A 12,049-nucleotide genomic window follows, 5' to 3' on the forward strand; every position below is an offset into this window, starting at 1 on the left:
CGATATTTTTACTGTCTGTAAACATGTATCCAAATTATATTCTAATTAGTTCGCCACTGCAAAAAATAACTACCTGTGCGAAAGTCTGCAAGTTCATTGCAACAACACCCCCGGCTGTGATTTGTGGAGAATCCCTGGCTGCCCTTAATGCCAGTATAAATAATGCTTGAGTTCTGGGCTCGCTATTGTACCACTTTCCTTCGTATCTGTAAATGACAGTTTTTTAATTCGTGCATGAATGAGAAACTCTTGGAATTATTTGTCGATTACATTGATACAATAATCGGGCGGTTAGATCTGGCTATTCGAGAGCCTCACGATATAATACATTGCTACTTAAAACGTGGCGTAACTCCTGGCGTTACAGCAGGTGAACATACACCGTATGGTAGTTTTACTCTCATTGTGCTTAACGGAGAATTTATGACAGGACTTGAATGTAAAGAAAAAAAATTCGTATCGAAGAGTTTGCTCGATCGACCACACAGATCTGGACAATATAAAGGCAGTCTACTGTGTAGTTTTATCTAAAATATTTTCTGTATGTAAATAATTCGAAGCTTGCCCTAAATGTTACAATTTATTTCATGTGCTATTATAAACTGTTAAACATTATATAGTTGTATTGTCACTTACATTTCATTATACATTGTATCAGTTTTGTTAATCACAAAGTGTCCCATAAATGTCAGGAAAAGTATATGCCATAGTTCGGTAAGCAGAGAAATTAGATGCATGTAGAACTCTTCGGAAGGTTTCAATCTTGACACCTGCTCGCAAAAAGATATATTCATGAAAATAATTCTTATCGAACATGGAATAGTTTCCCGGACTTACCCAATATAATGAGCTGCTGAGAGCTGTGACTGTTATAAAGATAGCGATAAACAAAATTCCACAAAAACAGTCGTCAATTTCTCTTACATACCTGGAGAATATAAAAGTAATTTCGAAACAAGGTAGACACGTATGAAATATAGTGAGTTCGGAGTAAGGAATTAAAATTTCGAATGTTTTTGAAGTTTTATCAAATTGCTATTCGAACGTATAGAATTTGGTTTGACTAATGACTTTGTAATTGCAAATCGATATAAAATGATCAAATATATTAACCTTATTGCACGCTCATGAGCTTTAATGGAGTGACAAACCTTCTTGTACATCTCCTTTGACATCGTAGTTCCTCGCACACCAGAATTACTGATCGCACATTTGAATCGATATCTACGAGCATTTATGATCATCGTAATTGGCAGTATTTCATATTAATAGCTAGAAAATTGCATGAATGTAGCCTATGAATAGTCTCTGTATAAGTGCTATGCAGTGAAAAAAATATTATAAAAATTCATGTGACGAGGTTGAATGAAATTACAATTTTTTACGACTGTGTAAATTTCGTACAAGGTTCAAAAGTTCTCAGATTGCCAAATTTCAGTATTTCAAATTTCCTGACCGTCACATTTCTGACTTCCCAAGCACTCAAAGTCCCAAACTAGTAAATCTCCAAATTCATAAACACTGAGTTCCCAAACGCATTAAATTCCCGAACGTTCATTTCCCGGAAGTCTACAAACCCCCGCTGCCATATTGTAAAGTAAAACCTTCAGGTTCCCGAATTCCCAAACCTCAGATTTCTAATTCCCCAAACGTCGAAATAGTCTAACCCCAAATAGTTAAATTTCTCTATACTTGGATATCTGTCTCACACTACAATTAAGCAATTATAGCGATCTGCGACTGCGATAAGCTTACCCAGCCACCTCAAATAATCCGCAAGCGTGCAGCACTGTGTATATATAAAATGTGTCGCAGCCTACAGATGTGATCGCTGTTACTAAAACGGAAATATTGGCATGTAACATTGTCCACAAAGAGTGCTCGTCCGTGTCAACGAAGAAATAGTGTAGTTCCATTGGGTTCGCTCGAGGTCGCGACGTATTTAACGGCACAATAATGTCGGCAATGAGCGGCAAAAGTGGCATTTGGACAAATATGGCGGCGACAGACATTGTACCATCTACAAACAATGTTGCCGTTAAACACATAGTGAATCGTGCATGCATGGAGAGTCGTGAAAATTGAGAAAACTGATCAAACTGCAGTTAGTATGTAACGAAAGTTTTGCATGAGAGAAATATTTTTATACATACACAATGTGCGAGTATACGAATCCCTCATAGCAAGGATAATCTTTAATATAATGACACACTTCACATTTTCTTACACGAATAAGCTGTTGCCATGAAGATTGCCCTGTTCATGTACGGCGTCATAATAGCTAGTTCTTCTTTCGTCCTATCCGATTTCAAGTCCTCGACCATGCCGTCCAAAAGTACCTTAAACTGTATCGAAATATGTCAGCTCGTGTAAATGCCGGATGGTGGAGAATAAAGTATGTAGTTTATCACTTTTGAGCCTTTTGCGGCGCATATGTAATGCTTCACCAGTGCTATCGAGCAGGTGCAGATCATAAAAAGCATGTTTGTCAGAGTCTCTATGGTGAAGAAGCATACCACGTATGATATCTGTAAAGATGTCAAATATTTGTAATAATTATCGACTACGGTTCTTTTTACGATATGGATTCATAATTTATAGGGATTACAATAGCTCGATAAACAACTCACAAATTATAACGAAGGTGTACAAATATTCGCACATGTAAATGAAAATTAATACATCGTACCTGTGCCGAAATACATGATACCATAACAATATAAACGATAGTCCGCAAAAAATACTGGGTATATTTCTTTTGGTAAGGCCAAATACCGACGGTGCTTAAATAGGATGTTATTATTTTAAAGTGACGACGTTCCGACTCAATTGTATCCATGATTCCACATCCACGAAATGAACGTCTGAATTGTAAATGCAACTATCGCGGAAACGGTGTATCGAACACTCATATACCGCTGTCTAAGTACTATATTTTTTATATGGATTTTCAATCGTGCCTCGAACATTGTATTAGAGACAAATTAGTAGCTCGGTAATGGTTTCCTTTGTATCTAAGAGATTAAACAGCAGATGTTTGACAAATAATTAGAAACCAACATTGAAGCAATTTTTACCGTTGAAAGTCTTTAACACACCTTTAAGATGGGTACACGAATAGGGGGGTAAATTATGTATGCCAACGTGACGCTTTTAACTTTGTACTGAAACGCTTTCAACAGTTCTAACGGGATCAACCGTTTCGATATAAATCTGTTGATTAAAAGGTACGGTGGAATATAAAAACAGTAAATTGAACAATTATCGTCTTAGCCCCTCGGAAAATTATACAGTAATAGCGCATATGAGAGTACGTCAATATCGGGCAGTCGGCGTTGTTCTTCGTATCTGCACTGTTACTGAACTGACAACGTTGATACTCGTCGCATGCAAATTTCTACCGAGAGTTATTAGAGGGATAACAGAAGTGCACCCGTCATTCGAACCGAAATTTTGCAAAATGATGGCAAGTGATGTTTAACAATTACGGGTCTGAATTTATTTTCTGTGGAATAAACATAATTCAAGACATTCCATTGGTATGTAATGCAAGTGATCCTTTTATTGGACATATATAAATGTTATCGTATAAATATTGTAGCTTTTTATCAACACACATTTTTTTTATAAAATAACTATTCAATGTTGATACAGTTTCTAAGTTAGTCCTTAGGTGTAACATTGAATACTATAAAACTGACGGACATCTGACGTTCTCTTTGACACCGGCGATATTTTATGGTTATAAAAATGAAAATTAATGTATGTTATCACACCGTTAAATTCCTGTTAAGTTTAATAAAGTACTAAATACTGGACAACTAGATACCACATTGAAAAATTTGTATTTTACACACTTGACTTAGGGAACTAGTTCCATTATGCGCTCTTCAACATCGTGAAATACGAAACGGATGCTTTTATGATCTGAAAACAGACGCTCGAATTATTTTCGTATTAGTCTTAAATTAAGTGAAATTAGTTTTAAATTAAAAACTATTAAATTAAATAGTTTTTAAGTAATAATATCAATATATTACGCTTGCAAAAGTCTCTAGATTCATTGGAATACGACGTCCAGCAGTTATTTGAGGAGCACTTAGCGTTGCTCTTAACGCTTGCATGTACACCATTTGCGTTTTAGGTACCGCAAGATACCACAAACCTTCGTATCTATAAATAACACACGAATGATCCAAAACATGTTATCAAAACCTCTAATCACATTTTTATTTTACATTTGTTTTTATTTAACATGCATCTCACACCCACATTTCATTATAGGTCTTCCAGTTCGAGTTGCTCACAAACTGCCCTTGAACCGTCAATAGAAACAGATGCACCAACTGAACAATTAAGAATACGACGCATTCATAGAACTGCGGGCAAATGTTCAATTTCGACAGCTGCAAAAGGGGTACTTAAAGAAAGTTGTTAAGACTGAATATGCAAATTAAACTAACCAACGCTAATGTTCCACTGAAGGCGACGGTTATGGTAGCCAAACAGATCAAAAGGTAACCGAAGTGAATTTCCTCGAATTCTTTGACAAATCTGGAAAAAAGTAGAATTTGTACGTATTACTATGTGCTACAAAATATTCTTAAAATACTGTAGGAGAATTATTTATTTAAGAACATAAAGGAGAACAATATTTTGAGCGACACTGCTTTCACTGAAACCTACAGTAACTATTTTAATATAGAATACTAAGTAAATAAATAGAATAAGTAACTATTTTAATATAAAATGAGTAAATATTTCAATATAGAAATTATGTCACATTGGTATTTCATTCACATGAAAATTATGATTCTATATAATAATCAAAGAAATTATTGATTTCATACGGACACCTTATTAAAATTATATTTAAACAATTTTCTCTCCAACGCAACGAAAATGAAGAGATATTGTATACCAACGTTATTGCACGACTATGAGCCTCAGCGGAGCGGCACACCTTCTCGTAAGTCTCCTCTGGTAAGCTTAAAATGTCGCTCGATGCAGAGACGTCTCTGACAGCTTCCTTAAAACGATATCTGTTCACAAATATTAGCAATTATTTTAACTTCAAGGAGCTATGAATTGTATAGTTGTGGCAAACGTTCTGTAACATTTGGATCGCTGAGGGTGGATTGAAACAATTGACCTTGAATACTAATTTCAAGATCAAATTATCTGTTTTTCATAGTCAAATTAGCTGCTGAGAAGATGGAAAATTTTAAGGGAAGTATATATTAGATAACGATTATTGCAAGTATTAGGTTTTGCTGCTACTAGATATAGTAATTATGGCACGAAGTAATAGTGATTTTTCATGGGAAAATGTTTGTACTAGAACATGAAATGTTATTAGAAGATAAAGCGTATTTATCTGAAGATCAGAAGATATTACGAAATAATTATAATAATAAAGAAGATATTAAGAAAAATTTCTAAAATTTCACATATGCATTCTTTTGCATATACATCACAGTTTTTTCATATTGAAAGTTAAAGTCATCTTATTAATTATGCGTTAAATTACTGCCCAATGTATTCTTTCTCAACATTCTTACCCACACGTTGCGAACAATCCGCAAGCGTGCTGCACAGAGTAAATGAAGCAAGTGTCGCAGGCCACGTACACAAACATCAAAACTATAACTTCCATAGTCATTTGGAATATTATCAAGTAATAGTATCGGTCCTCGTCAAGGGGGTAATAAGCTGGAATAATGTACGTTCGAGGTCGAGAAGTATTCAATGGCATCACTAGGTCGGCAATGCGTGGCCACCATGGTAACTGTATAAATAGTGCCGTGGTGCCGTACGCATTCACTGTAAACAGTATTATAAAAATACACATACACATATTCTTAACAAACATTAAGAAATTTTTTTCAAAAAAAGAAATTATTTAAGTAGTTGAATTTGTATAATATATGTAGTTGCACATTGCCCCACCTAAATAAACTGTTGAGAAAAAGGAACCCTTGTCCATATATGACGACAGAATGGCAAGTTCCTCTTTCGATCTGTCGGTCTTCCAGTCGTTGAACATTCCAGTTAACAGCGTTTCAAGCTGTAAGGAGTAGTTTGGTCGTTAAAGGGTACAAGGCGGGGTACGTTTGTCAATCACGAGTTGGCGCGGGATGAGGTTCACATATGTGTTTAGAAGAACACATATGGAAACCATGCCATTTCCGAATCCCATTACCGAATACTTATATTTCCGATTTCCTACATTTTCAAATCTCTACATTTCCGAATTTTTGCGCTTCCGAATTTCTACGCTTCTGAATTTCTACATACGCCGAATCTCTACACCCCCGAATCCCCATACCCCCGAATCCCTACACTTCCGAATTTCTACACTCTCGAATTTCTACACTTTCGAATTTCTACTTCCCCGAGTCCCTACGCTCCCGAATCTACACGCTCCCAAATCCCTACACCCCCGAATCCCTACACCCTCGAATCCCAACACCCCCAAATCCCTAAACTCCCGAATCCCTACGCCACCGAATCCCAACACCCCCAAATCCCTACACTCCCGAATCTCTACACCCCCAAATCCCTACACCCCCGAATTTCTACTTCCACGAATCTCTACACCCCCGAATCCCAGGACCCTCAAGTCCCTACACCCCCGAATCTCCACACTCCCGAATTTCTACACCCCCGAATCCCAGGACCCTCAAATCTCTACACCCCCGAATCACCACACCCCCGAATTTCTACAGCTCCGAATCCCAGGACCCTCAAATCCCTACCCACCCAAATCCCTAAACCCCAGAATCTCCACACTCCCGAATCTCCACTACCCCGAATTCCTATATCCCCAAATCCCTACATCTCCAACTAATCAATCCGGTAATATTCCCGGAGAACTTCTTTTACTTTGTTCCTCACGCGTCAACTCGTGGATCGACTTCTGTACTCACTTTCGCGTCGTTCATGACGTAGGTGCCTTGTTTCACAAGTACCAAAACATGAGCAAGTATAAATGGAAGCTGTTCTACTAAGACATCGAGGCAGAAAGAACGTACCACTCTTGCTACCTGTAATTTTAAATTTCCACAGCACTCAAACTATCAAAGAAATACTGGGAGTTTCTGATCTGACAAATAAAAAAAGGACTGAGCAAGAGGGAGAGACTGAATTTCATTTTAATTTATCATTTTATAAATAGTAAATATTTTTGCAAACAGCTAAAAAGTTTATATTTAACCTTCTCGAAAATCAAGTAGAACGATAAGATAAGGACGATACATAAGAACGACCTATACATGCTTTACATATTTTACTGTGCATATTCCACTTAGTTTATCACGTGCACGCTTTTTTTTGTACTATTTCAGAAACACCCCAAGAAACACTTTCACTGTCACAGTTGCAAAAGCCATTAGCAGTCACGCGTAGAGTATCCAGAATGTTAGCACTTATGCATACATCAAAAAGAAAATCGATGCTATGTCCTGCCTGTACCTGTGAGATAATTGATATGATAGTAATAACGCCTATAATAAATCGACAAATGTACTGGACAGCTTTGTTCTGGCCAGGCCAAATTCCACTGATTAACAAGAATTTTTTTGTAACTCTCATGTAACGTTCCCCCGACATATTTGTATCCATGATGACACATCAACAGAATGAGTGTTCTTCTGTATGGAATATATACGATCTGGCCATGAAGAGAACTGCTGTTGCATTCGGGTTCGGAACGATTCTATAACCATTGTAAGTGATGCATTTTTCATGCAAACCATCTGTCCGGCGACAAGCTCGCGTTATGGAAAAATTACTGGGTACTCGTTAGAACAATACATGCGACTATGTAGCGCGAAATTGATCATTAATATCGATACGCGTTTTAACTCGCCGCTCTTGCTATTATGGTGCACGAGAAACACCAAGTAACTGCGTACCGTCAATTTGTTGTTTGCAATTTGAAATAGAAAGGTTTCGGCTGTTTTCGAGCGGGGAATCGTTTCAATTAAATTTGAGTACTTCGATCGTATAATGTGGCAAAGTGCAAGAACAGTAAAGCGTGTAATTTTCTTGTTGGACGTATTAAACTGTCGCAGTGGTATCGCGCACGCGAGTGCATCGTTACTCATTCTCAGCTTATATCGTTCTTCGGTTCGTACTGCTAATTGTATTCTTATGAACTGCTGTTTGTGATATCTACGGTGTGCTAGCTGCGTGTCAAACGAGGTAGCAGATTTGAATGACCGGAATAAGTCGGTGGTGGAGTTTCAATGTATGATCGAGGATAATGTGGTAATTAATAAGCTATTTAACGTATTGTCTACGATATTCGTACTTTCTAGTGTTCATGCAGAAACTTAGGATTAACTGATTTCTAGAGGGTCTTTAGAGAGTCAAAAATCCGATATTGAAAGATTATTTCACACAATTTAAATGCTACGTATAATTAAATATGTGATACAGTATATTGTAATACATCAACCGGCAGTAATACTATTATGAGTGAAACAATTTGAATCAGAGCATTCGGTCTAATATCTTCGAGGATTGCGCTAACTTATCAACTACATGATTATGACATATTCTTAGCTGTTCCTGTTTCCAGACACATGTTCCAACCAGTTGTTTATCGTGCACTCTTACGACAGTATAAAGCTTCGTTAACAGTCGCATCTTTTCTAACAATCTCTTCATCATCTAACAATTTCGTCATCTTCGTTAGATTATTATGCTGATTGCAGCACCGTAAAGTACGAGAAAGACACTTTTACTATCTGCAAACATGTATCCAAATTACATTCTAATTAGTTCCGAACTGCAAAAAATATCTACCTCTGCGAAAGTCTGCAAGTTCATCGAAAAAAGACCTCCGGCTGTCATCTGTGGAGGATCCAAGGCTGCCCTTAATGCTAATATAAATAATTCTTGAGTTTTGGGCACGCTATTGTACCACTTTCCTTCGTATCTGTAAATGACAGTTTTTTAATTCGTGGATGAATGAGAAACTCTTGGAATTATTTGTCGATTACATTGATACAATAATCGGGCGGTTAAATCTGGCAATTCGAGAGTCTCACGATATAATACATTGCTACTTAAAGCGTGGCGTAACTCCTGGCGTTACAGCAGGTGAACAGACACCGTAAGGTAGTTTTACTCTCATTGTGCTTAACGGAGAATTTATTACAGGACTTGAATGTAAAGAAAAAAAATTCGTATCGAAGAGTTTGCTCGATCGACCACACAAATCTGGACAATATGAAGGCAGTCTACTGTGTAGTTTTATCTAAAATATTTTCTATCTGTAAATGATTCGAAGCTTGCCCTAAATGTTACAATTTCACGTGCATTGAACAGTGTTACATGCGCCATTTTCTCTGCATAATATTTTTATATAGTACGCAATGTTTTGATAAATTTTTATATAGCGCGTAAACATCGACAATGTAATCATATAATATTCTTCAAAGTTATAAATTTTTTGGTAACTTCTATCGTGTTATTACTCACATTTGATCGTAGACGCTATCGGTACTGTTAATTATTAACTGCCCCAGAAATGTCAAGAAAAGTATATGCCACAGTTCCGCGCTCAGGGAAGTTAAATGCATGTAGAACTCTTCTGAAGGTTTCAATTTTGATAGCTGCTCTCAAAGAGATATATTCATGAAAATAATTCTTGCTGAACATAATAGTTTGACGGACTTACCCAAAATAATGAGGAACTGAGAGCTATGACTGTTATACCGACAGCAAAAAACAACATGCCGTAAAAAAAATCGTCAATTTCTCTCACATACCTGAAGGATATATAAATAATTTGTAAACGAGGTACATTCGGACTAAGGAATGAAAATTTTGAGAATGCATTTTGTTTTTTCAAATTGCTATTCGAACTTGTGGAGTTTAGTTTGACTAATGAATCGGTTAATTGCAATTGTTGTATACTAACCTTATTGCTCGGCTATGCGCCTTAATGCAGCGGCAAACTTTCTTGTACGTCTCTCTCGACGACTCCGCAATTTGTCGCACATCAGAATTATCGATCGCACACTTGAATCGATATCTACAAGCATTTGTGATCATCGTAATTGACAGTATTTCATATTAATAGCTAGAAAATTGCATGGATGCAGGCTGTGAATTATAGTCTCTGTATAAGTGCAATGCAGAGGAATAATATAAAAAGTCATATGACGAAATTGAATGATATTACAATTCTTTAGGACTATGTAAATTTCGTGCAAAGTTCAAAAGTTCTCAGATTGCCAATTTTCAGTATCTCAAATTTCCAGATCGTCACATTTCTGACTTTCCAATCACTCGAAGTCCCAAACTAGTAAATCTCCAAATTCACAAACACTGAATTCCTAAATGCGCTAAATTCCCGAGCGTCCATTTTCTGGAGGTCTACAAACCCCCGCTGCCATATTGTAAAATAACACTCCCAAGTTTCCGAATTCCCAAAGCTCCTATTTCTAATTTCCCGACGTCCAAATAATCTAAACCCAAATCTGCCTATATTTGAATATTTATCACATACTTTGTTAATAATTAAGCAATCGAAAGGGATCTACAACTGCGATAATCTTACCCAGCCACCTTGAATAATCCGCAAGCATGCTGCACAGTGTTTATATAAAAGGCGTCACAACCTACAGATGCGATCCCAGTTATTATAAGCGCAAGATCTATATGCAACATTGTCCAATAAGAATGGTCGGTCGTGTCAACGAAGAAATAATACACTTCCATTGAGTGTACTTGAGGTCGTGATGTATTCAGTGGCGCTAGAATGTCGACAATGATCGGCAGAAATGGCATTTGGACAAATACTCCCGTGAGTGTCATTGTACCATCTAGAAACAATGTTACACAAATGGAGTCGTACATGCGTGGATGGTCGTGAAAATTGACAACGCTAATCAAGTAACAAACTACTGGAGACTCTACTTGATGAGTTCGAATACACACTAATCAGTGTGTAGGTCAGGAACCTACACTAATTGTGGGACACTCTCTATATCGCGATAGTATACGCCTCATAGCGAGGCTAATCATTAGAATGACACATGTTAAATTTTCTTACACGCATAGAATGTCGTCATGTAGATCGCTCTAGTCAAGTACGGAATCATAATAGCGAGCTCATCTGTTGACTTATCCGTTTCCAAGTCTTCGAACATGCCATCCAAAAGTACCTTAAACTGTATCGAAATCTTTCAGTTCGTAATAAATGAGGGAATAGTTGAGAGTAGTATGTATTTCATCACTTTCGAGCCTTTTGCGCAGCACATGAAATGCTTCACCAGCGACATGGAGCACGTGACGATTATGAAAAGTTGATTCGTCAGAGTCTTTATGTTGAAGAAGTATATCACATATGCTATCTGAAACCGAGGTTAAATGTTCGTGAGAATCACTTGAAATATACTGGGAGGCGTACTCTTATTTAAAATAAATGAATTGTTAGTTTAAATCATTAGTTAAAATTTAACACTATATCTGAGACTTTCAAATTGTCCATTCTAATAAATTATAACTGTAACTCATAAATTATCTATTTAGTACATAACGTAATTAGCATGAATCTGATGGCACGGTTTCTTTTATAACAGTGGGGACACATCTCGACAAGCAACTCGCAAACAAGGGTGTACAAATATTAATGCACATGCAAATATTAATAGCAAATGAAAATCGTACCTGTGCCAAAATACATGATACCATAATAATATATACGGTACTCTGTAAAAAGTATTGGCTGTATTTACTCTGGTAAGGCCAAATACCGACGATGTTTAAATACAGTCGCGTTATTTTAAAGTAACGGCGTTCCGACACGATTGTATCCATGATTCCACATCCACGAAATGAACGTCTGAATTGTAAATGCTACTATCGCGGAAACGGTGTATCGAACACTCGTATACCGCTGTCTGAGTACTATATTTTTTATATGGATTTTCAATCGTGCCTCGAACATTGTATTAGAGGCAAATTAGTAGCTCGGTAATGGTTCCCTTTGTATCTAAGAGATTAAACAGCAGATGCTTGACAAATAATTAGA

General features: G+C 36.8%; 3 protein-coding genes and 1 long non-coding RNA gene across 4 annotated transcripts; all 4 read right to left on the minus strand.

Annotated features, from left to right (window-relative positions):
* Positions 1-56: 56 nt before the first annotated feature.
* On the minus strand, positions 57-1,224 carry LOC143264202 (uncharacterized). Its single transcript, XR_013037749.1, has 3 exons — positions 1,114-1,224; positions 637-928; positions 57-206 (listed from the first exon to the last, which is right to left on the minus strand). It is a non-coding gene; the product is annotated as an uncharacterized LOC143264202 (long non-coding RNA).
* A 534-nt stretch (positions 1,225-1,758) lies between these two features.
* Positions 1,759-2,884, minus strand: LOC143264195 (uncharacterized). The gene is made up of 2 exons (XM_076530195.1): positions 2,690-2,884; positions 1,759-2,528 (listed from the first exon to the last, which is right to left on the minus strand). Exons 1-2 carry the CDS (start codon positions 2,837-2,839, stop codon positions 2,361-2,363), a joined length of 318 nt encoding a protein of 105 aa, XP_076386310.1. The 5' UTR covers positions 2,840-2,884; the 3' UTR covers positions 1,759-2,360.
* A 630-nt stretch (positions 2,885-3,514) lies between these two features.
* LOC143264194 (odorant receptor 13a-like) lies at positions 3,515-6,152 on the minus strand. Its single transcript, XM_076530189.1, has 7 exons — positions 5,950-6,152; positions 5,562-5,823; positions 4,926-5,042; positions 4,464-4,554; positions 4,273-4,406; positions 4,041-4,173; positions 3,515-3,927 (listed from the first exon to the last, which is right to left on the minus strand). The coding sequence occupies exons 1-7, from the start codon at positions 6,044-6,046 to the stop codon at positions 3,880-3,882; spliced, it is 882 nt and encodes a 293-aa protein (XP_076386304.1). The 5' UTR covers positions 6,047-6,152; the 3' UTR covers positions 3,515-3,879.
* A 2,234-nt stretch (positions 6,153-8,386) lies between these two features.
* Positions 8,387-11,998, minus strand: LOC143264191 (odorant receptor 22a-like). Its single transcript, XM_076530164.1, has 9 exons — positions 11,686-11,998; positions 11,253-11,369; positions 11,069-11,186; positions 10,574-10,838; positions 9,932-10,045; positions 9,689-9,779; positions 9,490-9,623; positions 8,812-8,944; positions 8,387-8,753 (listed from the first exon to the last, which is right to left on the minus strand). Exons 1-9 carry the CDS (start codon positions 11,833-11,835, stop codon positions 8,706-8,708), a joined length of 1,170 nt encoding a protein of 389 aa, XP_076386279.1. The 5' UTR covers positions 11,836-11,998; the 3' UTR covers positions 8,387-8,705.
* Positions 11,999-12,049: the final 51 nt, after the last annotated feature.

Source organism: Megachile rotundata, chromosome 1, assembly GCF_050947335.1.
Source record: "Megachile rotundata isolate GNS110a chromosome 1, iyMegRotu1, whole genome shotgun sequence".
NCBI lineage: Eukaryota > Metazoa > Arthropoda > Insecta > Hymenoptera > Megachilidae > Megachile > Megachile rotundata.